Genomic DNA, 27,249 nt, shown 5'->3' on the forward strand with positions numbered 1-27,249 from the left:
TTGTTATAGATAATGCGATATTTATATTCATCTACCCGACTATGCCCATGTCCATCTAAATCAGCTCCGAATATGTTGCAACAAATGCAAGTCTTGTCTCTATATTTTCATTTCGTCATAGATATGCAGTATCATATCATGCCATGTGGTATCAAATCGAACAGGGGTATCACTCATGCTTTCAAGTCCGTGTACGGAGCAATCCCATCGCATGCATAAAAGGAACGAAGAGAGAGGATCAAGTCGGACCGAAACGAGCTGTGGACAGCTGAAAAAAGCCCAAACAGAGAAACACCAAACACCAAGAAGTAACCCAATAGAACCAAAGACGAACAAATGCCTCCTAGAGTAGAAACCCACGATATACCTAGTACAAGAACCGGATGACAAAGTATGAAGGCAGATATATGTCAGGTCAGATTTCGGAGGCGTGCGCATTGCAATGGACCTGTGGCGTGATATGCATGATGTGTGAATCAGGGAGCGAGAGGCGAGATAGTATCAGACAGCGTCCGTGCCTCCCAGTCATCGAGGAGTTTAGAGACACCCTTGAAAGAAACTGGCTTCGTGAGGAAAAGGTCAATACCCGAGGCAAGAGCTTCAGATTCATCGCGTGAACTACTCAGCCCCGTAAGAGCGATAATGATGGCTGGTGTGGGACATTCTGAACCGCGTTCTTTTTCAATAGCGCGGATGGCGCGTGTAGCTTCGAACCCGTTCATGACAGGCATGGAAATATCTGCAACCCATGTGTGAGCCAGGTAAGTTGACTGGGACGAATGCGGAGAAACTTACCCATGAAAATCAAATCATACCCCTGTGGTGTTCGTTCTACAGCATCGACCGCAAGTTGACCGTTCTCTGCCGAGTCGAGAATCGCCAACTGACGCTTCTTCATAAACGTAAGCATGAGGTTGAGGTTGATAGAGTTGTCGTCGACCACCAGGACTCGTGGGTGACGATCTGATTTGATTGGGCGTGCTGCCGTCATAGATGGCGATTCAAGCGGAGAGGGGGGGACGATGGTAACAGACATAAAGTCTGCCATTTCGGAGGTACTTTGCGATGGTGTCGACTTCACTGAATTCGACACAATCGAGCTCGTTGCGTCAGTCAGATCCGGAGTCTCGCCCAAATCATCAAAGGCCTTTGCCTTTTCCTCAGGGATTGCATTCGACTCGGAAAGCAGTGTCTTCGAGGCTCTGATAGGACGCTCTGGCAGGTCGATTTGGTGCTGTTTTGGACTTGTGATTGTTTGTGTATCCAGACACTTTCGGATGGTGCGGGCAAGCTTGTGAGGACCGCATGGGCGAGTGATAATGCTGACGATATCAGCGAGTGATGACCATTGAGAACGTGCAGCATTGTAATCGATCACCCTGCTACAGATGATGAGAAGCGCTGGAAGGGTTGTGACTGAGTCTTGTAGTGGATGCTCGGTTAATGTGAACTCGTCTGCCAAAACCACGTCGACCGGTTTTTTCGACGGCCAAGGGACCAGCTCCATATCATACCAATCCGTCACGTACCGAGAAACTATTGACCACATGGGATGTTTAGCGGCTTCAGCTGGTCTAAGCCCAAGAATGGTAGCCCGCCTGGGGCTGTGGTTGTCGCGAAGGATGTTGCAGTCATTTGCACCCTGCTTTGTCAAAGCAGGCTGGATGACTTGTGCCCCATCTGTAGCCGAGCCCATAACCTCTACATCATCTCCAGGGCGCGTTAGAGGTAGGGTGACTTTGACAATGGTTCCTTCCTTGGGTCGACTGTGCACATTGATACTACCATGCAATGCTTTCACCAAACTCCGGACTATTGACAAGCCAAGCCCAGTGCCAACTGCAAGCGTGTCTTCTTGAGCAAATGGAGTATACAATCGACCGCGAAGGAATTCTTCGGATATGCCTTTACCTGTGTCAGACACTGTCAATGTCACTAGGTCTTCTGCCGGCTGCTTCCGGCGCCCTTCGGAAGACTCTGTCGCTTCAAGGCGTAAGGAAACGCGGCCAGCGTCGGTATATTTCATGGCATTGCCAAAAATATTCATAATGATACGTCGCAGCGCTCCTGGTTGAGTGTAATACAGCCAGTCATTCTGCACAATGTCGACAGTCACCTCAACATCATCTTGAGGTCCAGAATGTTCGAGGCGGCCCACCCGCGGCTTGTCGGCGGTGGGACTCATTGGGTTAGATGAAGACCTCTGGCTATATGCATGCCCGAGGCACACGCCTTCCACCACTTCTTCAGCTAGAAGAGCAAGATCAGTCGGCACATCCGTATCCAATCCTTCTGAAGAAACGTCCGTGACGTCCAAGAGGGAGTGTTTGTTCTTTGCCCTCAGTTGGCGAGACTTTCTCTCCAGCGAGACGATCTTGCTGAAATCGAGAACTTGATTCATTGTGTCCAAAAGGGTCCGGCCACAGGCGTTGATCGTCTCTAATAAGGAGCCCTGGAATTCATCGAGGTTCGTGCCGCTTAGGAACTCTGCCGCTGCTAGTATTCCATGAAGTGGGCTTCGTAGTTCATGCCTGTTGAAATAGACAATCCGGTCAACAACCCTGTCGTTGGTTGATCAAAAAACCTGGTTGAATACTTACGAGATACTACCGATGAAATCGCCCTTTTGGCGATCTGAAATGAGCGACTCAAGACGGCTATGTTCGACCATGATGGAAGAACCAAAGCCCAGTATCGAACTCAGCTCGACTGAAGAGCTGAAAACTTGAGTCTCAACAGTATTCCAGCAAAAGCATCCAGCGAACCACTGAGAGCTTGCAGGATTCCAGAGAGGAACAAAGATCACTTGTGTCGCGTTGGGAAAGTGAAGATTCAGCATCGAGTTCTCTAAAGACTTCCATTTCTTTTGTCCGCTTTTTGCAAGCTCTGGAGTCGTTACCGCTCTTGAACGACATTTCGAAACAGAATTGGTCTTCTCGTCGTCCGAACTTGAGAGCATACCATCCCGGTGGAAAGACCACAGTTTTCCTTTAGGGTATCGACGTATGAGCTGCTGCAGGAAACTGCTATCGAGATTGGCGGCGGGTGAGACCATCGCCGATCCTGGTCCAGGCGCAAATGGCTCTTCGGTGGTTGACATGGCCAGGACCGAGGCCGGTGACGCATTTTCAGGGGAATAGTCACTCCCAGAATCATAATCGGTAGCTGGAGCGTTACCAACTTCCAGAAACACCACGCCGCCGTCGTCTTCCAACTCTAAGCTCTCGCGCAACAGATTCGCCGCTCTCCTAAAGGCCCAGCAGTTGCCATGTGATTGATCTAACCCATTAAGGTCTTTGCGCTGACTTCCTGACCACCATTCAGGCAGGGCTGTCGGGGGGCTAGAAGAGCCGCCGTTATCTGGCCGGAGATCTGAGACCGTACTGAAGGATTGAGCATCATTGCTGTAGGTTCTCTTCAAAGGCACATCGAGGCTGTTTGACGATCCCACCGATAAGTGATTGGCCCGTTGAGCAGAAGATGGGGGCGTGCTCGGCAACGCAGCTCCACTGCCCGCATACGAGGGATGGATAGAGTCCACAAAGCTGGAGCTACCCTCGACGAAGCAGCTAAGGCCTCGAGAAAGTCTTGCCGCACGCCGCCCTTCAGAAGCTTGTCGGCTCACTTTGAGAAAGTTCATGATTAAAATTGATATTGAGCCGAGCGTCTCCCTCTCCTCCTGCGTCAATCCATTATGCGGTTTCGTGTCTAACAGAAAGAAGCAGCCAATATTGATGTTGGTCTCGGTGGTGAGGGGGGTTCCAGCGTAAAATCGAAAATGAGGATCGGCTTTCACGAAGGGTAAAGATTTGTAGCGATTATCTTGACGTAAATCGTTGACTTCGAGGAAATGATACTCTCCACGGTCTCTGTTCGCCGGAGGAAGGTTTATCGTATTCTGGGGGGGAAAGGTTCAACCCTGTCAGCTTCGGCAGTAACAAGGCGATGCGTGAAAAAAGATACCTTGCACATTGGCCACGCAGTGGTGGAAAGAGTATAACAACCATCGAACATCTCATCTCCGACCGACTCGTACGGCTTCTTCACACCAAGAATTTCTTTTGAGCTCTGGGCTAGGATGAATTGCGATTGACGGTCCGAGACACTATGATTCGAACATATGTTAGCCAAAGGAATGCGAAGATGAGGATGTATATACCTGATCAAAACGCGATCCACGTTGAGGCGAAGGGCCGCCAACTGCGCAAAAGAAGTCAAGGTCGCATTATATTCACCCAAGACGAGAGCCTCGGGGAGAAGGCCCGCCGTCGTAGCGGCAAGTTGTGCTGAGAGTGCAGGTGACGAAGGAACAGGTAACGTGGAATCTTCGGCGGTAAAGAAGGTCTGTGATGCGGTTTCCGGGTCGCTTCCGGAGGGAGTTAATACTCTATTCGAGAATAAAGATCGCTCTGGCTGAAAATAGCGGTAAAGTTCGCGAACTCGGCGACCATCAGTGTGGTCCTGGTCTCTCGATCGTGACGATGTCATGATCGTTGACTTCAGAGTAACAGCGATTTGAAAGAAAGTCGGGGAAAATGAGGTCTTTTACTGATTTCCCATTCTGGGAGTGTTGGGTGGTAGTCGCTATAGGAGGGGCAGCGAGCGGCTTGAGATAATGGGGTGGTGACAAGGTTGACAGGCGTGAAGCGTGAAAGTCAGAAAATGTTCATGGGTCTCGTCAAAAGCGGACAGCGATCGGCTGAGTCAAACACGGAGGACTGAACACAAGGCAGCTGGAAATCAGACTGGAGTGGTAAGTGGTTATGAAAGGATGGAGCATGCGCGGCCTCTTACCTCCAAAACTTGGAAATGAACCTGGGAATGCAGCACAGGGCTGTGGCAAGAGCCGGGAATAAGTCGGCTCGCTCCTCCCCACGCATTTCCCTGGGACCGTATCGGTACGGTTGTTAAACGGCGGGCATCTGATTCATGGCCGCCGGACCACCAGGAGCAATAAGAAGGCATTGTGGCAGACCCGATCGCATCCATCTCGATCGGACCCAGAATGAGGTTAAAAATCATGGAAATGCAATGGCAGGACGTAATCCGGTTTGATTGCCCTGGGCTAGACCCCTTACGGAACTAAGGTTCCTGTGCCGTCAGATTCTTCATGCCACCGGCTTAAATATCCGCCAACTAGAAACGCCTCTTTAGCCAACCTTACCCCATAGTGGACTGAGGCAATGGTGAATCATCGCTGAACATAATTGATTTATGATCTGTGTCCACATCATAATGCATACTGGTGTCATTTCCGCCTTATATGACCTACGTTGTATGTAGTAGAGTGGCGGCTTTCGCTTGGCTGTATCTTTTATCTTGTACACCATATATTTCGATATAGGTTAGTTCTGTTGCTTGAAGCTGGCGACAGTAAAACGTACAGCCAAAAATGTGTGATGTGTGTTTTATGCTACACTAAGAAGTCATTATTCTATCTCATCCACGATATCGACATTCAAATAGTCTCATTAATCATCAATCTAGCGTGTCTTTGTATAGGATACGTCACCGATTATATATGCATATAATAAGCAAACCAAAATAATCGCCACGCGTTGTATCTTCAGAATTGAAAGTGCGCCAAGACATGCGAGTCTAAAATCTCTCCATCAGTCGCTTCCGAACAGTCCACATGCGAGCCCGCTTGCCATAAATGTACATTGGGATGGAGAACAGAAGGAGCCCCAGCTGGATGACCCCCAGGGCCACGAATACCATCCGGGCTCCTTCAGCCTCCATCCAATCGACAACAAACAAAGAGAAGACCAAACCATGGAAAACATCTGCAGTAAGGTTAGCCCTGCCGCAACAGAAGTTGGGTGTTAAGAAACGTACTCTTGCTCCAATTCAACGTAACCAACGCTTCTCCAGCATATTGGCGATAGCTATCAACGCAGAATGTAATGGACGTGGTGCTGCCTAGGCAGCATCCAAACGACACCAGACCAAAGAAAACGGTCGGGACAATCCACGCATCTCTTTCCTGAGCACTCCATCCAAAGCCCATAAGACCTATCGTCGTTGATAGTGCGATCGGAAGAGCCATCACGAGTCGGAACTCGGGCTCATAGACGCCACCGTTGCGCCGAGTCATGTAGCGAACAATGATATCGGATATCTTTCCTGCCACGGCTGTCCCGAGTAACCCTCCTACAAACGGAGAGATATAGACGAGACCAGTCTGGAGAGGGGTGAAGTTGTAGGAGTCACTGTCCTGATAGATATGAGAGACCAGCTCCGACAGGACAATAAGCCATCCGACGGAAAGCGCATATACCACGGTCGACCAGAGAACAGCTGGATACGCAAACAGGATAAACGGACGCACGGCCACTCGTAGCCAGTGATCCTGCGAGATCCGTCCGTTCCATGGCCGCAGGTAATACGCGAAAGGGATCTCTGGCCGCTCACGAAGTCGATTTGTGTACTGCACTGGCAGGGCCAACCCTGCGCTCGGCTCAAGCGACTCGCTACGGGCAGGAGATCGAGAGGAAAGCCTCCCAGACTCAATGTCGGACGGTCTAGTTGCAGTAGGGGCTGGGGCCGATGGGGTGTTGGGCTTCTCAAAATACGAGGAAGGCTCGTCAACTGGAGATGCGACTATTGACGGAATTTCCCTCTCAGGTGCCGAATCTGACGCAGCAGGCAACTCTTGTTTCTCTGAATGAGGGTTCTCCTGATCGGCATCAGTGTCGAGGAACCCTACATGGCCTTTCTTGGTCCGTTTGTGGGAGGCGACATCTGGGACATCTTCCGCTTGCGCAGGGTGATGCGAAGCCTCAGTTGCACGACCTCGGTGAAGCCCGTGAGTTACCAGGTCTGTGACACTTCGATATAGATTGGGTCGGTTGCGGTGTCGACGTGGCCTTGGAGTGCGATCCCAGAATGTCTCCGGTAAGAAGAAGAAGATTGAAATGAGGCAGCCTCCAACAATAATAGCGACAACCCAAAAAACCCAGCGCCAGCCCAGGCTCTCAATGATGACCGCACTGACAAGAGGAACAAGGTTCTTGCCACCGAGGAGCAGCAGCGTATAAATACCAACCCGATATGCGCGTTCATGTAAGAAATAGATTTCCGCAATCGTGGCTGATGGTAGGCATTCGACTGGACTGACGGCAATACCCTGGAAAATGCGAGCCACAACTAGGCTAGCGTAATTCGGGGATAGAGCGCACCACACAGCGGAGATAATAAAGAGGATTGCACCCAAGAGGTACACCGGACGTTTACCCCACAGGATAGCAGTTGGAGACATGATTACCGAGCCTATACCTAGCCCTAACATATACAAACCAGTTGTATATGCAACTTTTTGAGTATCCACGTCGTAGTCGTCCGCGACCTGATGGAAGCCGGCAGCAAGAACAGGCGTCATACCGCCTCCGATTAAACAATAAAATCCCAGCGAGATCAAGGCGGCATCGCGTCGCCAGATGGGCCAATTAAGGGGATCATTTTTCGAATCGTCTGGCTGCGGGTTCAGGACAATCTCTCCATTGGCGGTCTTTTTCGTCGGAGGTGCTGATGCACGCGAAGATGAGCGGGACGGGGTGTAGGGTAGCGAAGAGGCTGAAGTACGTCGAGGTTGATGTCTTAAACCTAGGGGCTCGTTCCGGTTCGAAGATAGTAGAAGAACCGTACCGGGCACTTCGTCGGTTTGCCTATCACTAAGAATGCCCAACGTTGCCCGAGGACGGTAGTTCGTGTCCTCTGCATTCGAACTACTATCACTGGGTGACTTAGCACCAAGCTTCTTCCACCATTTTCTTTCTGACCGTGTTGGCGAGCCGGTATCTTCTTGCTCTTGCTCCGTGGGGCGAGCTGGTGGGCTGTCGGATGTCGCCATCTTGCCAGAGCTTTTATGGCACGAGAGAATGGGAATAATAAGAGGTCAAGGTCCGAGGGCGAGATATGTCGGGAGCTTCAAGAATAGAAACCTCGCGCAGGTATTCTCTAAAATTCGTTATGCAATGTTAGCGAAGCCAAGCGATTTCTGCGAGAAAACAACTCACATCTGCCCACCCCCAGGATTTGATCGCAGCCTCCGAGAAGCAGCTAGAGATGCCGGCTATCGACGGCTGACGCACATAGCTAGGAAGCGAAGAACGAGATTTATAGGGGAGGGGAAGAGCGTAAAGCCTCAGTGACTGTTGAGACACTCTTGAGACCCGTTATTAGGGAGTGGATCTCCGATTGTCATGCGGAACCACAAACGAGCTTTAGATTCGGCGGAGTCGTCGCAGCTACAGTGGCACGACAAAAGTTTGAGTCCCCCCACTTTTGCTGAGCCAATAAGGTACCCAAGAATACGTTCACTAAACTTAATATCGTAAGCGGTCTTCAGGGCGGTGATTCAAACTTTTGTCATGCCACTGTAGCAACGGATCGAGGAAGACGCGGGGAGCGGTGAGTGTAGCGCTCGCACCAAGCTCTTGGTAACGCAAAGGTTGTGAGACGCAGCAAGTATGGCTTGATTCAGCCCAGTCGGAGGTCGTTGTTTGCGGAGGAGGGGTTGAGGTAGCTTATCCAAAATTCCAGTGAATTTGCCATGATCGACAGCGCCACCCACCACGGCCACATGGGTCATGGGGTCTCCCTGCACAATGACGCTGCGCGCTGAATGATCAATCACACCAACATCCAACAAGAAGCTGAAGATGGGCAGTCAATCTTGTCTCTCCCGAGGAGAGCATGTCGAAGAAAGCCTTTCGACTCGCATGTTGTGCGACGAGTCTTGTGTCACTTTGCAGGAGTGGGTTTGTTTTTCTGCCGCATGCGGCGCGAAAGCCAAAACCACAGCATCGCTGCCACGGCCCGCCTACTGCGGAGGAACTCGATGGCTGCTGATGGTTTTCGAATCACAAACATAGGCCGGGCTGTCGAACTATTATTGAATTTGAGCTTTCCTGCAATAATTATCTAATACTCCTTATAGAAAGCATTTGGCTGCAGCTCTGGAGAACCTGCGCGTGCCTTTTACGGAAATCTGGTTTGTTCGAGTTGACGTGGGATGAGAAGCGTGATCATCGGACCAGAATGGTCGCGTTAGTATATTAGCTCCTTGAGTGTGCGCTCTTTCCTTCGTCCCATTCGATTGAACCGGGTCTTGCTTAAATCTCAGCCATCTTCGTCATGCTGGGGTTGATCATCTCAGCTCATAACGCCAAGCCTCTCAAAGATCCCTCCCAGGGATCCGCGTTGGGATTCGGGCTGCTCCTGGCGGGAATCAACGCGACCCCGTGGACTTGAACATTGAGGCTTGACTTTCATAAGTTCACATGTTGGAAATAAATCTGGAACCCCGACATAGGTCTATATTTCAGAGTTCTTAGACAGGATTTGACACTATATGACGGCCTGTGAAGATCTCAGCGCAGTGAGGAGCTGGCTCTGGCTTATCTCCGCCCGAGCCCAAGGTCTCACAAGAATGACTCCGGAGTGATACAATCTCCCAGAAAGCTGGGCTGCTGGGATGTTGGAACAATCTTCAAGAGATTCTGAGGCTTGGTAGACCTGTCATCTATCAGAAACAACAAGACACTTCCAATTATTGTGGCCTCAGGCCGCAAGGTACAATTCTTGGCACGACCCGACCTCACCCCATTCTCCACACGTGATCCGTAGGCTTACTGGATGCAGGCTGCTCCACCACGTGCGTGCTCTGAGGGCTTCGATTCCTCCATCAAACACCACGACCAGGATCAATCCCAGCCTCCCAAGAGCTTCTACACGAGTTCCAGGCTTCCATTTGCTTTCTTTTCGCGCACTAAGCGACGCGTTGACGCCATCCCTGTGACTGCCCACTTTCAACGTGCCTGAAATTCGGAGCTGGATTTGCTCCTGAAGATACCCCGCCAAGGTGCCAATCAGATGGGTTGTGGTGCAACCAGAGGAGGAGGATGGTGGCCGAGTCAGTCGGCGACATGGCGAGCGAACGGTTCTGACAGTGGGAGCCGTACCTGTCATTTACTTATATCGCACCCGGGCCCCAGTCCCTGATCGTGATTATGATCCCACTCGTTTGTCTATATTGATGAGTATGGGGAATTCAATGCTATGGCACAATTCTATGATGCAGTCAAATACAATTGGCGCGTATTCACCCCTGCGGAAAGGCGCAACATAGCCGTCTACATCCTGGGGATCATGATGTACAAGTTCGGCCTGGAAGCCTTCAACGGTTCCATTGTGACACTTGCAACAAACCGCTACGACTACGATGCCTGGCGCACCAACACCCAACCCAAAACCTTTCAGCGGGTTGGACTCATGGTGGGCCTAAACCAGGCCTGCCAGTGTGTCGGATCCATCCTGATCGCCCCGCTAATCCGGAGATTCCCCTCCCGGCTTGTTTTGGCTGGTGCCGTCCTGGTGTTTGGCCTACTCAGTGCCCTGCTGCTTATCATCGATGCTAGCACAGGGGGCACATTTGCCCCGTCCAGCTTCCGCGACCGGCACCCTGAACACGACTTTCATTACTACGGTAACTACAATACCGATGGCATCATCCCGGTCTACTGTGTCTCTGGAGTTGCGTACGGGATGGTCGAGTTGATTCGCCGCGTCATTCCTCGAGACTTGGTCGGCGGCAATGTGCAGAAGCTGCGCCAGGTGGATGCTCTTGTGCATATATTCTACGAAGTGGCTGGGACAAGTGGTGCTTTTTGCACTGCTCTAGCTTTGATACCCTACTTTGGAAACAATTATTCTTTCCTGATTACCCCGGTTTGCTTTGCCCTGGCGGCAGTTGGCTGGTTTTTCCTCACCGACCGTGGATTCCAGAGTCAACGAACCCAGGTTCTCGAAGACCAACCCCACTACATCCAGGCCGTTGTCGTCGGATTTTGGCTCTTTCTCGAGTCCATCTGGACCGGTGCTCGACTCCTCTTCTCCTCTCGCAGGTTTGTCTGGCTGCTGCCCGGATACTCGATCGCACTGTACGCCCATCGATACCTCGAGAACAGCATCGCCCCTGCTATCGCCCGTCGCTATCTCGGCAACGCCGCCTGGTCCCAAATCATTGTCGGAGGCTCGAACTTGGGAGAACTATTCGGCGCTCTTTTTGTCATTCTCTTCACCAACACGGTCTCTACGCCGATTCCGTGGCTACGACTCGACGCTATCCTTCTCCTTATAACCTGGTACCTGCCGTACTGGCGACCGGAACAACACCAGGTCTCGATGGCCTGGGTTGCCGCCGCAACCTTTCTACCTATCTCCTTCGGCTGGGCAGCCGGTGACGTCTCTTTGGCAGCGTACATCCAAGCCTCCCTTGCCCGAGTCGAGTCGAAGACTCGAAACGTCTCTTCTCTTGGTGCCGTCATGGCCTTTCTCTACTCGACCTACATCGTTCTTTATGCAATTACCTCTCCTATCCTCGGAAGCTACATCGATCACGTCTACGCGGACACGGGCGGATCAGAAGGCAACGGAAATATTTTTGAGGCAATCCGGAACGTGGGCAGTGTTCAGTTCACTGTGGTTGCGGTACTGGTGCTAGTGGCCACCTTCGTGCCGAGAGGATCCGTGTCTCTGAACCCGAAGATGCTCCATGATGAGGACCTGGAACACGAGTTGCCAGGTCTTGCACAGCTCTCTTCCAAGGAGGACTTGAACTGAGCACCGGACGGAACTGCCACGACTATAGATACGATTTAGACTATGATATTCATCAGCTAATGTTTCTTTCTTAATACATAAATCTAATTATGACCCTCGCTCAACCCTGTTCGGCACTTTTCACAAATAATCCAAAATTACAGAATTCCATCCTGGATACATAACAAAATGAGTGGCAGCATCTATCGAGATGGCTCCCCCTCCAATTCCGAGGGCCCTTCCTTCTTAGGCATGTATGGATGAGGCTGAATACTCTGATCCCAGATCCAATACGGCTGCTGCTGTTGCCCTTGCTGACCTGCATGATGCAGCCCCTGGAACTGACCTGGACCTAAACTCGGGCGCTGACTGAGAACCTGCGAGGAGTGACCTGTCCCAAATCCCTGGCCATATCCGCTCTCATGCGCTGAGAAGATCGCACTCCGCGGCAAGCTCGGCGGATAATCAAGGGAGGCAAAACCCGTCCCTGTCCCTGTCCCTGTCCCTGTCCCTGTCCCGATCGTGCCAGTGCCAGTCGCAGAACCAGAGCCACTGAGCACAGACCCGGGTCCAGTAGGGGGAGCCAGCCCTAGTTCCCCAACCGGACTCCCTCCAAACACTGGTGCATCCCCACCTTCACTCTTCCCACCCTCACCCGCAGCAGAAGTCGAAAGCGCCCTCTTCGCCGTCCTAAGCGCATTTACACTCCCACCAACGACGCCACTCTCCGACGACGAAACCCACTTCTTATACACGCGGTTTCTCCCCAAGATGAACAGCAGCACGCAGAGAATAACCACAAACGCGACGGCGCCGATGACGATACCCGCAATTGCGCCTGGGCCGAGGCCCGATGAGGAGTGAGATGAGGAACTCGGGCTGGTGTTTGGGTCGGAGGTCGCGGTGCCGGTCGTGTGTGGTGTTGTCCCTGTGCCTGGGTTGTTGGTTTCGCCTTCTGCGGGCATTGATTGACCGGGGAGGAGCATGTAGGGGGAGTCGAGCGCGGCGGAGTGCTGGGAGTCCCAGCTCATTGTTGAGTTCTGGTTCAGCCTGTGGTTAGTTTGAGGCTCTGACGAGCTAGTGGGGATGGGGATGGGGATGGACTTACCGGGTTAATAGCTCCCACCATGCCATTCACAATACAGGAGTCGGTCCCTGTACAATAGAAGAGAATCGGCTACCCAGATGTCAGTACATATTACTCATACCCACGCCAGACCAGTAGAACATACTTCATCTCTCTCGATACTCAGATTCCATGTCGGTAACCTCCCCACGACCTGCCCATTAACCTCCTCAAACTCGTTCTTGATACCGGAGAAGAAATAGTCCCCGTCGGCCGGTATGCACGGCGCCTTCCAGTCCGCCTGGACCACAGAGTGGTTTCTCGGGTAGAACTCGAAGACGACGAGGTCGCCGACGTTGGCCGTTAGCGAGCGTGGTACATAACCATGCGGGTCCTCCTTGGGACCGACTTTGATGGTGTGTGTTTCTGCTGCGGCAGACGTGGTTGATGTTGGTGTCTCTGGGCGTCGTGTTGTTGTTGGCGTTTCTGATCTTGAAGATGTGTCGCTTGACGACATTTTCGTTAACTCTGGTATGTGTGCCTTGTAAAATCCTGCCAGAAATTAGAGACTCGTGGGGTTGAGGAGGGCGAGGGAGGAGCCATTGAAATAGTATGGTATGCAAGAAAGAATACTAAGGAGGCGTCGAGTCTCAGATCGTCTGGATGACAAAGGAAAGGGATCGTCCCACGAGGCCAAAGGCCACGAGATCAAAGAATAGATCAAGGCTAGTTTGAGTCTGCGAGAGCGAGGCGAGGTATTGCCGGATGGTGATTTGGTCCCGCACAACAAAGAAACCGCATCGAGCCCCTTCCACAAGACGCGACAACAGCCCTAAGGGGGTTTGGTATTGTAAGAACGCCTGTGCTCTTTCCTATTCCGGCTCGTCTGATAATTGGTGCAGTCGTTGTTGCAACCATATCCCAGCAAGTTTCTTCGCAGCATAAATCGTCATGTTTCAAGTCAAAATACTACACAAGATCAGACATCAAAGCATGGACACTACTCTCATCAAAATACATCAACTCTCGCCGCCATTCTGCAAGCCCTGAAGAATCGACTGCGCCTCATTGAGGCGCACTTCTAGTCCCGATAATCCAGCCCTCACCCTCGTCGCAAGCTCGGGAGCCTGTTCGGTTTCTGGTATCTCGTCTTCGTCCGTAATAGCGGCTCCCAAGTTCTGGGCAATATTCTGCACCTCTTCTCTTAGTCTCTGCCGTAAATCGGAGAAAACAGTGCCCATAATATCCAAGTAGGCGGCCTTTATATTGTTTGCGAATTGGACGAAAATCTGAGAAGTCCGAATGTGGTGGTCCATAATACGCTTCCGTCGTGCATCACTGCCGGTTCCTTTTTGGATTTAGTGTTAGCTTGCTGGTCTTGTTGTACAGGCCGTGGAAACCTACCAGAGTCAGCTTGACAGGCGTTGTACGCCGGGCGCATAATTTCTCTGATGTAAGAAGTACTGTTACGGCCATCGAGAACGTCTTGAGTGATCCGCCTATCATAGTCAGACGTGGTTCCTTGTTTGACTTGGGCACATACTCCGTATGCAGAAGAAGATCATCAAATGCCCTCTGAACGGCATCAAGGACAATACCCTTTTGCGCTTCCATACTTTCTAAGAGATTTGCCAGTTGTTCGGGCGCGAGATGGACATGATCTCACAATCAATCAACGCACATTCCCCAAGAGTTCAAAAGAAAGTGCTCACCTTCAAGTGTCTCGCAAACTTGTGCGAATAGCCCGACAACTAAAGTCTCAGCAGCATTGTGCTGCTCATATAGCGATGTTTTCAGCGCACTCCAGCTCGCGACGAGGTCATCATTCGCGTCCTGGAGAATTTCTTCGTTCCAATATCGTAGCACCTGGTCCTTGGGCTGATGGGTTCCATATTTTCGACAAAATGCGAAATATGTTGAATGATACAACTGGCAGAGGTTATAATCAGAAGCAGCACGTTGGGCTATCATGTAAACCCACTGTTGCCCAGTCTTGGCCAGCCCTAATAGCTCCCGTTATCCATCTTTCTTGTGAAGTACCTAAGTTTGTTTTAGCAGGCCACTAATAAGGGTTCTCAAGAGAACATACGTATACCACGGATGATCAAATTGGTGAACTGTCTATTAAGGCTGCGCTCTAGGTCTTGAACGCATGAATTGCGAGAGGCGAGGCGCTACCCGTCGTTAGCATGCAAAGCCCCCTGGTTTCCACAGGTCACTGGCTCCGTATAGCCTTCCACAACAAGCTTAATAGAGGCTGCACGTGGGTCGGGCGTCTACCAGAAATCAACATACCGCTTGCAGCGTTCTTTGAGCCTCGTCCAAAACCCGGCGGAGGGTTGCAGCCCTCTCCACTGTGAGAGGATTTGCACCAGCGAGAACCCACTGGCTTAGAGACAAAAGAAGACCAGGCACACGATTGGTGAGGAAGCCTGATGTTGCCCGCAACTGAGCCTCGGCTGGGACGGATTGGCAATATTGTCGCAGTCCAGGTATTCCACTGAGCTGGATGTACTTGTGAGTTTGCTCCCTGGAGTCACGACGATGGTCACTGTACAGCTTACTGCTTACACAGTACACCTTGACGTCTTGCTGATATTGATCTAAAAGGGCGGTGGTAACGGATGTGTTTCGCGCCTCTATCAAATGTTGCTCGAGTCTAAGGGCGTCAGTCTGTGTTCTGATTTGTGCCAATGTAAGGTCACATACTCGAATTCAAGCCTGTATAGCTCGTCTCTGTGGGGAGATGAAAATATTAGATTCCATGTCTTGCTGTCCACTATCCATTACTCACCCCATCTCGACTTCTCGTATGGCAATGTGCCGGCCTTGTCTCCCACTCGAACGGCGTCGAGAGGACAATCTATCAATGGACGCCTTGGTACTTTTAATCCGATCCCGAAGCTCTCTGGCCTTTGCCTTTGCTTCTCTGGGCATATCCGGGTCACGGGTGAATTCTTCAACGTTCACTTCCTGTTTGGGAATCAATTAGCATTCGTCGACCCAGGCTTTTCTGAGACTCACAGATTCAGATTTTGTACAAACTATCCGCAGATGTTGGCGTCGAACGAGTTTATCTTTAGTATCTCTGATTGAAGGGTCCGAGGTGCATCGACTGATTTCGCTGACTACAAAGATCTCCTCACACGTGCAACGAAGATATTCCGTAGTAGCTCGCTCACGAGCGTAATTGAGGTCTCGAAGTCCTAGACTCTGCTCAACATACTGAAGCCGCTATCTGCTGTTTTTCAAGAGCTTACCTGGTAGATCTGCTACAACCAAGCCTGTTCGTAGAATGGGCGAGTCAAGGTACACCCTAGTTAATTCGTTAACAAGGCTCGCCAAGTCAACCATGAACGCAGATACCTGATCAATTTGACGAAAGGCCAGATCGCGGGCGTCCCTCCGTCACGTCGTGGAGTGACAGTAAGGACATCGAGATTTCCTTTGCAATCATGGATAGTATCTGCAGTAAGTGTGAGGTTGAGGGCATTCGGACCGCCAGGCCGGTGGTCCAAACCAGCCAACGCCCATTCTTTGAGGCGTCCAAGGATCCTCTCCTGTGCACCGGGCGCCTCGCTCGATAGGAACTGTTCAGTCATATCTGCTTCGTCTGGAAAGAGTGACTTTAACGTTTCCCAAGAACGGGCAGATAGCGACCTTATTCGGTCCCTCTCCCCTGGGTCCTCTCGATCACTGACCTCGTGAATGGTATGGTGCATTCGGTATGCCCTGAGCAGCTCCTCAAGGAGATCATTCATTTCTGTCATGTTCATAAAATCTGCCTCCACTGTGAATGGGTTCCGGTGCGTCTCGTCTATGTGTCTGAACTCGGTGACAACGGAAGTACAAGCAACCCCACTTGCACTCTAATTAATATCAGTTTAATATACTAAAGACGAGAAAGAAGATTTGACATTACCGTCCGTGCCAAGCCATCACAGTCAAGAAGAGAGTTTATGAGGCTGCTTTTGCCTGGCCTGGGATTAGCCTTTTGAGCGGAAGATTCCTTTTCAGAGAGAATACACACCAACGCCCGAGTCTCCAATAAACCCAACTATGCGGGTTTCTGGGTATTCAAACCTGCTCATCGACTCGATTTGTTTGTATAGCTCATGTACCCTCGTAGATTCGTCATGTACCAGATGGAACCTTGCCATTGATGATTTGAGATCAGTGAGATGAGTTCTGACCTCCCTTAAAGCATTTTGCAATCCGACGTCGTATATCGGAGCTCTAGGAAGGGCTTCCTCGCGGATGTTGTATGTGGGAGTATCATCGTCACCTTCCAAGTGGTCGTCGTCAATGAAGCTGTTAACAGACTCGTTGTCTTCTTCTCTCCCTTGACCTCGTGCTGTCTCATTGCTTTGAATCACCAACCCACTCAAATCCGAGGTGACAGAGCCTAGACGCGAAGTATCTGGCCCGCGAGTATTACGAACGGTCGGTGAGCTTGACTCACTGCGGGGGCCTGGCTGTGGAGTTGGAGTGGCGTTGTATAGATCCCGGTAGGTCGATACATGGAGGCTAGAAGGTAGAGCACCAGACGCGTGGCTGCCACTTTGGTCAATCCTTGGAAGAAAAGAACTAGCACTTCGTTGGCTAGGATTAGTGCTCAGATCCAGGTTCGAGAATAACGCTCGTGTTGATGAGACGGTTGATTCTCGCGAAGAAGACGGAGTAAGAACAGGAGGGGTAGACTCAGAAAAAGTTCCAGGGCTCTCAGTAGATGGGGGACCTGAGGGAACGCTTGCGGTTGAAGAGGGAGTAAAAGAAAAGGTAAATGTACTGGCGGCAGTTGTTGATGGGGCAGAAAACCTGAACGGGGTTGTCTGAAGAGAAGAAGCAGGGAGGGAAAACGGCTGTGTTATAGCGGGGGAACCAAAGGTAAAGGAAGGAGGAGAAGTTGAGGGAGCACCATCAGGGTGAAGAGGAGGGGATGTTCTCCTAGAGCCAATAGTTGGATCCATGCCCTTTTCTCCAGCTATTGTCCTGTTTAATGAGAGGAAAATGGGATTGAGAAAGTGAAAGCAATCCATTCGAATCGCGACTGCACCCCCATATTTATCCACGGCCTTTGTTCTCCAGAAAAGCGACTCGCGAGGCAGAAAGCCGGTTTTGTTGGCTGATGGCCCTACCTAGGCGGGGCTTGTAGGCGCGAGTGTTAGAACTACTGCAGGATGACTGCGCCGCTGAACTACACCGCGTGCGAGGTGTTCCTCAAATCCGATATGCATGCACCTCTGCTTGTCCAAAAATAGAACAGCATTGACTGGACAAAAAGAACTTTCCAAATCCGCTCATGATAATTCTATTGAGCCCCGTCCTTGTATGTTACAGATGGGGGCTAAAATTCCAAGACGACATGTCGAGAGCACAAGTTGATCGCATCCTGGCGCTTATCTCAAGCAAGGACATGCAGATATGTTTCAGCACCGTAACCTAAAGAGACCATCCTGCCCATCCTCCCTGGCCCAAGCCTGCGGAATTATCTTCGTCCTCAGTCATCAAATAAGTCTCAGCACCAATCTGAACTATGCTGGAGTATGTCAGCTCTCCACGCATGCTTGGCTTGCCATTTCAATGGAGGGCAGGTGGATGGAATTACACCCAACTCACTTGTTAACACGCCGGTCACGAAAAATATGCTTTGCCATGTCGGCAGAAAACCCAGGAGTGTTCTCGAGAACCTTGACGAAACTTCCTTTTTCAAGCAATTCGCTGAAATGAAGGCTGGTGGTCCGAACAATGGCGTCGCGAAGACCTCTGTGGCTAGTGGGGGTCGCTGCATACGCCTGCGCGATGGCCAGTGGAAAGTCATCCATAACCCAACCGATCTTGATTAGACATTCGAACTGCGAATTTGCGTACTTTTTCAGATCCGGTACGTCGTACTTGTCGGCGATCTGGTAAGCTCCGAGATGGATACATGAAGTCGACCATGACTTGAACGAAACGAGAGTCGTTTTCCATGAGCTTCACAGTGCTCGTGCTCGTCTCCTAGATTTGGATGCTAGTAACATACCACGACCTTAACAAAGATTATAGATTTTATACCAGCCAGTTTCCATCAAACATTCGCGCAAAGAATCCCGATTGGCTGCATACTAGGAGCTTGTGTACCTTAAACTCCTTCTCGCTCGTAACTATGGTCATGTCTGTGAACCTCGAGCTCAGGTAGTAGCTATGGCATTGTTAGCGGAATCTCATTGTGCGACTCAGGGAGTTCACCTCTTCAGGCAAGCCTTCAGGTTTCCTGTTTCCTGCTCGAGGCATGACTCCATGGTGACCGGCTTATTGTCCTCGGACTCGGCCATTTGTGCCCGATACTGCATGTTTGTGTCGTCTTGAAGTGGGGTGATGTAATTCTATCGCAGATTTGGCTCAAAAAGACGGATACAAATAAGATTTGGCAATGCCTCAACGCGCAGAAAGTCGAAATGGATGTAACAGCAGAATAATTGGGTTCTGAGGTCTCCAGGCTGTGTGGGCAGTCTGAGAATAATCCAGAAGATTAGAATGTGAGGATGAAATACCTAGAGCGCCTGAATATCCGGGGGAAAATAGGATTCCGAATCCAGGTGAATGATCCTGTCCGCAGCGATCCCTCTCACGCAGCTGCAAGGAAAGTGAAGGTCTCACTTGAAGAAAACTGCCATCTTAACATCAATATGATGGTACTAAAGCAATGGAAAATCTGTCAAAAGTTCGGTTTTCTCGGAAAAGTGAAGGCTAAACGGACAGCAGGTCAATGCTTCAGTGAATCAAAACTCCTAAAGCGAGATTCGAGTATCACGTATCGGCTTTCTGTTAGAAGCAGTTAATGGCCTCACTGCTACTGTCATCCTTAAAGGGAGAACATGCTTCTGTCTGGCAGGTTGTCCCGATGCCATGAGCTCAAACTTGAATGCTTGATCTCTCGTTTCCTTCTACTGTGTTGTTTTTGAGACTTTTGAACACAGAAGAAAAGTCAGGCCTATTGTTGTATACTTCTGCCGGCTCGTACAAGGCGAAGCTAGGGTGTTTATATTGAGGTCTCTTGGTTCAGAAAGAGCACAGCTGTTTTGTAGGGAAGGCACGGGGGTGCGCGCGGTATCAGATTGGAAGGTGTGAGTAACACCACGCCCCATCGCACCTGCCTTGGGAATGCGAACTTGGCTACATAACCAGGAAGGTGCGACCATGTCCTTTGATCTACCAACCAGTATGTAAACCGGCGAGAATGGAAGGAACGGATGTGCTTAGGGTTGTGGTCCCTTCAAGAACCTGAGGTGTCAATTGTCCTCTTCTGGAATGCCGAGGCTCACGCGACGCCGTGGGAGAGTCCTGCATATGAAAATGCGGGGAAATTATTGGGGTACATTGTGGTAACACGAACGCGACTGAGCGCGGTCTTGGGCTCCGACAGAGCAACGACCCTGCATTCTTGCTTAGATATTTCGCGGATCTGGTATCAGAATAAAGAGCAGTCAATCTCTTCGAGTGCTGCTGCTGAATTAGTTGCTTAGCCACCGGGCCTATCCCTCAATGACTTCATGCGAAAACGATCGATTGGCTTGGGCCGCGGCTTGTCGGTTCGGCTTCTAATAAATACGGCCGTACCCGTCTGAATCTGAGATCGCTTTTTTTTTTTTATGATTCAACTTTTCTCTGTTTTTACGCACCTTCCGTTGCCGATTTTTCATCGCTAAACCCTCACCTTTGAAAATCGCCAAGATGCCGTTCAACACATGGTTGACAGAGACCTTCGGGATCAAAGTTCCCATCGTTCAAGGAGGTGAGCTCCCATCCAGTGGTAGATATGGCATCTTTCTGACTTTCTAGGGATGATGTGGGTTGGTCGCGCTGGTAGGTCTGTCGCTACGATCTCTAGATCCATGATTGACTGTGACCAGAGATGACGTCTGCTGTTGCAAACGCTGGAGGACTCGGGTTCCTGGTACATAGAGATTAGAGCGAAGGACAAGGGTTCGGTCTCGCTGACAATCGACAGACAGCTCTCACGCAGCCCTCCCCAGAAGCCCTCCGAGCGGAAATCCGTCGCACCCGGACCTTGACCGATAAACCGGTAATACTTTGACTGATCGATGAGCACCGAAAGCTAATGGGCCCGTTAGTTTGGTGTGAACATTACCATGCTTCCGGCCATGAACGCCCCCGACTATCTGGGCTACGCCAAGGCTGCGGTCGAGGAGGGTATTAAGGTCATCGAAACGGCGGGAAACCCTACACCCATTCTCAAATATCTCAAGGACAATGGGGTGATTGTCATCCACAAGTGTGTGTCTTTGGGACATGCCATAAAAGCGCAAGAGAAGGGTGTGGACTGCATCTCCATCGACGGGTAGGTCAACTCTAAACTAGGATTGTGAGTTGCCACTAACAGAATCTACAGTATTGAATGGTATGGTTTCCAGATCAAAAATACTTGTTTCCATAACTGACGCATAGGATCCCTGCAGTGCTGGCCATGGAGGTGAATGTACGTATCGTCTCGCTAAACAAACCAGTCAGCCGCTAACCGCATCAGATGACATCACATCTATGATCCTTCTTGGACGATGTGCCCAAGAGCTGAAGATTCCGTTCATTGCCTCTGGTGGCTTCTGCGATGGCAAGGGACTTGCTACTGCTCTTGTCCTCGGCGCGCAAGGGTAGGCTGAGCCAACAACGATTCCATAAGTATTAAGGCTGATAGTGGTAGAATCAACATGGGCACCCGCTGGATGTGCACGATCGAAGCGCCAATCCACCACAACGTCAAGGAGGCAATTGTTAAGATGGACGAAAATGGCACTATCCTCGTCCTCCGAAAGTTCCGCAACACCACACGACTAGCCAGGGTAAGACTGGCCTCTGCTGCAGTCGGAACAATATGCTGATTCTTCACAGAACGAGGTCACCTTAGAGGTGCACAAGATTGAAAACAGCACCTTAGAACCGCAATTTCAACAAGTGGCTCACCTTATGTCTGGACAACGAGGTAAAGGCGTGTACGAGACTGGAGACATCAATGCGGGTGTTTGGTCTGTCGGTCTTGCTGGCGGGCTTATCAAGGATATTCCAACATGCGCGCAGCTCGCTCAGAATATCGAGCGCGAAGCGATTGAGAACCTGTCAAGAGCTAGTGGGTTATATACTAACCGTTCAAATCTCTGAGGTGATTTGGCCATGTAGAAATGTACGTACTATGACAGAGCTGTTCTTTCGTACTCGGTGGATATTATAAGAGTATACTCAAGCGTTTGTGTCGCATTAATTACAGAGTTCAACTTATTGTAGAGCTCATGAGCATTAGTCGACCAACTGAAGCATATACCATGTTTCAACGCCTTGCTCCAGTTTCTGAGCGATGCGCAGGCCTCTTTGACTCACTTCCCTCTCCCACACGTCCTGGTCAAAGATTTTCAGACTCCAGGAATAGTTTTGAGCGTAGACGACTGCCTCCCTCTCGACATCGACCACTTCGGTGAAGAAATCCTCGACCAACAGCCCCTTACTCTTATCAACCGTCCTCGTCGTTGCAGACTTCCTGTACTCCAGATTCGGCCACTCTAAAGACCGCACCCGCAGTTCCCCGCCGAACTCAACACCATCATCCTGATCTTGATCCGTATCCTCCGTCTCCACAAGAATCGAGATTGCCACAACTGGCCGTGCTTCGTTCTGCGACGAGCCCGTCTTGCCCAATGCCCGAGCAACCTGGCCCAGGAACGCCTCTCTTTCGCCCTCCGCTGTTAAATGCCCAATACTCCCGGCCGCAAAAGTTATCAGATCGACGGCATCGCGAAGATTAGGATTTTCGTCGACCAAGTCCGCAGCAGATGTTTTGGGCCATGAAACTTCAACCGGTGGGCGCGCTTCAAAGGCAAGCAGCTGCTCCGCACGATTTCAGCATTTCCTGGCTGTGATCGACACTTACAATGTGGATCCGTGAGCCGGTCGGGCTGTCGTGTTTCTTCAGGCCGTTGAGGATGCCCTGGATAACGCGGCCTGTACCCGTGCCTACGTCGACGATCCGCAGGGGCTCGTTAGAGTGGGCGTTGTTTTGTAGGAACGGCAGCACAAGATTCCAGTAGAAGGCGTCATATTTCTCCAGGGCGGATCCGAAGAGCTGCTTCACCCAGAGATCGTAGAATTCGGGCCAGTAGCGGTTTGTGTAGTACTAGGGACCGTGGGTGGATTGTTGGCCGTCTGTCATTGTCGTCGAGATGTTCCTGACGATCGTCAATAGTGTTTGTAGTTAGTGTTCCTTTGCTGACGAAAATTTGGTCAATGAAGCAGACGGCTCAGTTTTATCTCAAGACAAGAGATATGCCGAGCCATTTTGAGTCAGAGGTGGGATGGCTGTGTACATGATTATACGAAGCCTAACGCAACGTCGCGTTGGGGTCAGCCTGTTATTGTGTCGGCTGAGGTCTAAGATTGAAGCTGAATGATGGGTTACCCCGGTCTTAAACTCGCATAGGCGGAATCAAGAAAGAATGGAACATGATTGGAAAATAGTCGGAGTCCGGAGTAAGTCAAGGTCAAGGGTTATCTCGTGACGGGGTCCGCTCGGGCTTGGGAAATTCCTCTCCAACTTGCTCCAAAGGCTCAGTGCTGATCTCTCCAACAATCTCTCTCTCCGTTTCTCTTGGTTGTAGACAAAAATGATTTGGAATACAAATCCTTTTAATACCTACAGTACAATGTTCACAAAAGCACCTAATGAAGATTTATGCAAGGTCCTTCTGCATCCCCGTCTGAATCAGTGAATCAGATCCTCACCTCGGTTGGGTCCCCTTGTTTGACAGGTTCAAATAGCGCGTCGATCACTGACATCATCAGCCCCAAACCAGCCCAATAGGATCTGAAACTCCCAGCCGAATTCTGAACGGCTCCAAAGGATTTCGAACCGGCCTTTAGCAGCCCTATAAGCGAGCAGAGCGCGAACAAAGATCCCGCCCGAAACTCCCTCGGAAAGTGTGGGACGGCGGGGCCGACGAACCAGTTCGAGCATGGCGTTCGATTCTGGAGAAGGATGGTGTCGTTGGATTTGCTGATCGGCATGTCGCTTGTGTTTCAAACCGCGATAATGTGGTTTTACTGTGTCGGGAGTGGTCCGCTGCCCACACCTTTGCAGGACCCAAGGGGTTGGTTTGGTTCGAGGATGAGGATCCCTGGTTCTCCCCGGTTGGGACCCTCACTCTTGAAAATTGGTCCCTTTATAAATCTGAGTAGGTCCTGCGAACCGCGGGCTTGGGCAGAAATTTGAGGTTCGCCGTTCACTCTCTTTGTTCAAGCAGACTTCTGATTTATCTCGTCATTCATTTCTTATCCAGAGAACCTCTTCTCATCCGCTCACTCATTTCCGAACAAATCTACACGAAATGCATTTCTCCAAGGCAATCGTCCCGCTCGCCCTTCTCACTCTATCCTCCGCCCGGCCTACAGATGACCCATTAGGAGATCTTGTCGGCGGCATCCTCACAGCCGGCAACGGCCCCGAGTCCTCATACAGCGTCAATCCCACAGTCGTGCAGACCGGAGCTTCAATCGCGGCAAGCGGCATTCCAACCGGTGTTTCTGGTCCCGTTTCTGCCTCCGTCTCTGAATCGTCTACCTTGGCTGCCGCGACTGCAGATACAACCTCTATCCCGACGAATATCTTGACAGCCCCGGATACGGATCCCACTAATATCGGATCAATGTCGACGGTCGTTGAGACGGCCACGGTTCATCAGTTGCAGGGAGCTTCGACAGCCTCGTCTGGCGTTGCGACCCCATCGCCGACGGATGATCCTGAGGATGCTGCGAATGTGCTTGGCAGTTCTATCTCGATGTTAGGAATGTTGCTGGTCCCTTTGCTTGCGCAATATTTCTAGGATATAATAATCAGTGGCTATTAATTGTTCTACTACCACATGTGTTTAGCCGGATGGGGTAATGGGAAATGAGGGTGGGCATTGTCTTATTGGTTGGAGGCTTATTACAGACGGGCTGTAAGCAGCTCTGTGCCGAGTTTAGTTGGATCGCTGGACGGTTTGACAAGCTTCATTCGTTGAGATCATAAAGGATCATGTCAGATTCGTTCTGAAACTTCTTATACCACAATTTAGTTACCACCCGAACTACAGTCTTCGGCTGTACCTAGCTATCAACAAGATACCTTCACGCATGGTCCTACACAGCATAATTATGAACTATTCCACCTTCGCCCATCCCTTACTAAGCTCCCACAATTTCTCCTCCGCCTCTTGATCAAATGTCCATTTCCCAAACCCATACTCAACTGCGTCCCCATCCGCCGGGCAAGCCTCCACGACCACCGCCGCACCCTCAAGATAAAGCCCACCCCTTCCCTCAATTTCACTCGAAACAGCCCCATAGACACTTGTTGCACTCGCCTGCGCGACATTCGTCAAATACCGCTGCGCACGGTCATCCCCCTCCAACGCATGCATCTCCGCCTGCGAAAACTTTTGGAGATTGGGACTAACGAAGCCGCCAGGGTGTAGACTGTACCCGTGCAGTCCCTGAGATCCGTACAACCGCTCGATCTGCGTCGCCATATAGATGTTTGCGGTTTTGCTTGCGCCATATGCGAGCCAGCCGCTGTAGTTGCCTTCCCAGTTGATGTTCTTGAAGGGGACGGGGGAGTAGCGGTGCGCGACCGAGGAGACGTTCACGACACGCGAGTGGAAAGGAGGCGTTGAGCTCGCCAAGAGCAGATCCTTGAGATGCCAGAAGAACGCAAAGTGCGCGAGATGGTTCGTCCCGAACTGCAACTCGAATCCATCCTTCGTCCTGGCCTCGGGGGTATTCATCACGGCCGCATTGTTGATCATCACATTCAGCTGTTGACTCCGCTTGCGAAACTCATCCGCGCAGGACCTCACGCTCGACAAGTCGGTATTGTCCATGTAGAGAAGATGAACGCGGCCTGTGCCCAGCAGTTCTTCGCCGAGGGCTTCCTTTGCCTTTTCGAGGTTCCTCGCGGTGCCGTAGACAGTTGCACCGGTTAGGGCTAGCACGCGGACCGTCTCAACGCCGATGCCTGAGGAAACGCCGGTGACGAGAACGGTTTTGTCACTCCAGGCGTCCACGAGGTTCTCGTCACGGACGATCTCCTCGGCTGTGACGCGGGAGTCGCCTGGGCCGTTGAGGACTTCCCATCGATTGCGGTCGGCGTACCGGCCAGAGAGCTGAAAGGGGTTACGCGAGGTGAGAGACATGCTGATACTATATGAAGCTGTTCTGAGTTGGAAAGTGGACCTGAAATTGAGTTGGTTTGAGAATGTTGGGATCAAGTATAAAATCTGTGTTTTCGTGGCCCTGATATACAAAGTCGGACTTAGGGCTGAGCGTCCATTGATTCTGCTTACTCCGAGATGTCGGTATAGTTTTATTGGCCACTTAGGTGGCGGAGCATTGCTGAAAAGACATCTCCGGACGTGATGACCACTGCTCCGGTAGCCCCGAAGCTTACCCCCGTTGTGTTGGTGCCTTAGGCTATCACTTCAAACTGTACAGTATCATCTGGAATCAGAGTTTGTTAATCATAAAATAAACCCACCACGTGAAGAGTCGTGGAATGATCAGTAATCAATCATGTTTCGTCCTGTGGTCCATCAGCTTCGCAGCCGGCAGCTGCCAATTGAGCATGAAATCCGTCACACCCACCGAGATTTAGATGTATTCTCTCCCTTCACGATAGTATCTTTGTACAGCGCAATTAGAAACGATCCCCTCACGTAGCTGTAGGCTACAAGAGGTCATCCGGCATCGGCCACGCCTCCGAGCCTGAATTTGAGACTGAACGAGAATTTTGGAGAGCTTACCGTTGCTGCCGCAGTTGAAATTGCGTCAGATATGAGCGTGCCCGCCTCTTGCGGTGAGCGTTGAGGCTGCGTCCAGAGCTGCGTCTGAGTTCAGAAGGGCAGCTAACATTCTGGAGATTCCCGAGGTGTTCCTGTAGGCTTTCTCGCCCAGTTACAACACCAGAGCCCTAACGGAGGGTTTGGGGGAGAATCGGATCTCTAAAGTGAGATAGTCAAGCTCTTCCCTCACTTTCAATCTTTCAGATCCTTCTGCTCGCTGTTAAAGGACACTGGGGAAGCTCAAGGTTCCCCGACATCGAGCCTCTCGCCGCACACTCTGCATTTCAACGCAATCAATCAGGCGTTGTAAATGTAATTTGATACATTGGTCCCAGGCTTCGGCATTTTGGTCCTAGCGTGTGGTGCTCTAGTGCACAGACGGTAACTCCATCGGATAGCCAGCCTGACCAAGCCAAGTTCGTGCAAGGGCTTGACGTTGTGAAGATACTGGTGGGCAGTGATGTTGTGCCTCTGTTGAATTAGGCAAGACATACTATTAATACGTGCACTGTACAACTTTTATACCGAGAACTTCAATCATCCAAGCCATATTCCTTTATGCAGCGGAAATTGCGGCGCTGTTGCCCGTCTTGGGATCTGTGAGGGAAGGCAGGACCTGCTAGAGGAGGCGTTGTGTATCGCAATTTCTGCTAAGTATGATCTGAGAAATGTATATGAGACGCTTGTGACTAGATTATGCGGAATTTTGCATAAGGT

General features: G+C 50.9%; 9 protein-coding genes across 9 annotated transcripts; 3 read left to right on the forward strand and 6 right to left on the reverse strand.

Annotated features, from left to right (window-relative positions):
• Positions 1-14: 14 nt before the first annotated feature.
• BJX68DRAFT_225591 (putative sensor histidine kinase/response regulator) lies at positions 15-5,000 on the reverse strand. The gene is made up of 6 exons (XM_071038399.1): positions 4,795-5,000; positions 4,160-4,733; positions 3,964-4,105; positions 2,601-3,898; positions 796-2,531; positions 15-739 (listed from the first exon to the last, which is right to left on the reverse strand). Exons 2-6 carry the CDS (start codon positions 4,486-4,488, stop codon positions 477-479), a joined length of 3,768 nt encoding a protein of 1,255 aa, XP_070905247.1. The 5' UTR covers positions 4,489-4,733; positions 4,795-5,000; the 3' UTR covers positions 15-476.
• Positions 5,001-5,451: 451 nt separating this feature from the next.
• BJX68DRAFT_225594 (putative MFS transporter) lies at positions 5,452-8,305 on the reverse strand. Its single transcript, XM_071038400.1, has 3 exons — positions 8,019-8,305; positions 5,839-7,959; positions 5,452-5,786 (listed from the first exon to the last, which is right to left on the reverse strand). The coding sequence occupies exons 2-3, from the start codon at positions 7,850-7,852 to the stop codon at positions 5,599-5,601; spliced, it is 2,202 nt and encodes a 733-aa protein (XP_070905248.1). The 5' UTR covers positions 7,853-7,959; positions 8,019-8,305; the 3' UTR covers positions 5,452-5,598.
• A 1,571-nt stretch (positions 8,306-9,876) lies between these two features.
• Positions 9,877-11,687, forward strand: BJX68DRAFT_88282 (major facilitator superfamily domain-containing protein). Its single transcript, XM_071049929.1, has one exon. The coding sequence runs from the start codon at positions 10,063-10,065 to the stop codon at positions 11,623-11,625; it is 1,563 nt and encodes a 520-aa protein (XP_070905249.1). The 5' UTR covers positions 9,877-10,062; the 3' UTR covers positions 11,626-11,687.
• A 120-nt stretch (positions 11,688-11,807) lies between these two features.
• On the reverse strand, positions 11,808-13,187 carry BJX68DRAFT_261491 (uncharacterized protein; the record flags this gene model as incomplete). The annotated part of the gene is made up of 3 exons (XM_071044155.1): positions 11,808-12,644; positions 12,713-12,781; positions 12,837-13,187. The coding sequence occupies 3 exons, from the start codon at positions 13,185-13,187 to the stop codon at positions 11,808-11,810; spliced, it is 1,257 nt and encodes a 418-aa protein (XP_070905250.1).
• Positions 13,188-13,689: 502 nt separating this feature from the next.
• On the reverse strand, positions 13,690-19,005 carry BJX68DRAFT_261492 (uncharacterized protein; the record flags this gene model as incomplete). Its single annotated transcript, XM_071044156.1, has 18 exons — positions 13,690-14,018; positions 14,075-14,169; positions 14,214-14,331; positions 14,383-14,599; positions 14,652-14,710; positions 14,760-14,844; positions 14,966-15,329; positions 15,380-15,406; positions 15,465-15,643; positions 15,695-15,876; positions 15,931-15,986; positions 16,037-16,539; positions 16,593-16,645; positions 16,701-17,075; positions 17,133-17,224; positions 18,290-18,576; positions 18,794-18,854; positions 18,902-19,005. The coding sequence occupies 18 exons, from the start codon at positions 19,003-19,005 to the stop codon at positions 13,690-13,692; spliced, it is 3,186 nt and encodes a 1,061-aa protein (XP_070905251.1).
• Positions 19,006-20,292: 1,287 nt separating this feature from the next.
• BJX68DRAFT_225599 (NAD(P)H-dependent flavin oxidoreductase) lies at positions 20,293-21,866 on the forward strand. The gene is made up of 10 exons (XM_071038401.1): positions 20,293-20,447; positions 20,495-20,518; positions 20,566-20,609; positions 20,664-20,738; positions 20,788-21,014; positions 21,066-21,074; positions 21,133-21,152; positions 21,201-21,324; positions 21,375-21,513; positions 21,563-21,866. The coding sequence occupies exons 1-10, from the start codon at positions 20,387-20,389 to the stop codon at positions 21,827-21,829; spliced, it is 990 nt and encodes a 329-aa protein (XP_070905252.1). The 5' UTR covers positions 20,293-20,386; the 3' UTR covers positions 21,830-21,866.
• Positions 21,867-21,964: 98 nt separating this feature from the next.
• BJX68DRAFT_261494 (uncharacterized protein) lies at positions 21,965-23,722 on the reverse strand (the record flags this gene model as incomplete). The annotated part of the gene is made up of 3 exons (XM_071044157.1): positions 21,965-22,546; positions 22,593-22,835; positions 23,441-23,722. 3 exons carry the CDS (start codon positions 23,720-23,722, stop codon positions 21,965-21,967), a joined length of 1,107 nt encoding a protein of 368 aa, XP_070905253.1.
• Positions 23,723-23,849: 127 nt separating this feature from the next.
• BJX68DRAFT_225602 (uncharacterized protein) lies at positions 23,850-24,975 on the forward strand. Its single transcript, XM_071038402.1, has one exon. The coding sequence runs from the start codon at positions 24,043-24,045 to the stop codon at positions 24,535-24,537; it is 495 nt and encodes a 164-aa protein (XP_070905254.1). The 5' UTR covers positions 23,850-24,042; the 3' UTR covers positions 24,538-24,975.
• BJX68DRAFT_275691 (short-chain dehydrogenase) lies at positions 24,694-26,224 on the reverse strand. The gene has a single exon (XM_071047893.1). The coding sequence runs from the start codon at positions 25,885-25,887 to the stop codon at positions 24,856-24,858; it is 1,032 nt and encodes a 343-aa protein (XP_070905255.1). The 5' UTR covers positions 25,888-26,224; the 3' UTR covers positions 24,694-24,855.
• Between the last annotated feature and the right edge of the window lie 1,025 nt (positions 26,225-27,249).

The sequence above is a fragment of the Aspergillus pseudodeflectus genome (genome assembly GCF_044049435.1).
Source record: "Aspergillus pseudodeflectus strain CBS 756.74 chromosome Unknown BJX68scaffold_2, whole genome shotgun sequence".
Classification (NCBI taxonomy): Eukaryota; Fungi; Ascomycota; class Eurotiomycetes; order Eurotiales; family Aspergillaceae; genus Aspergillus; species Aspergillus pseudodeflectus.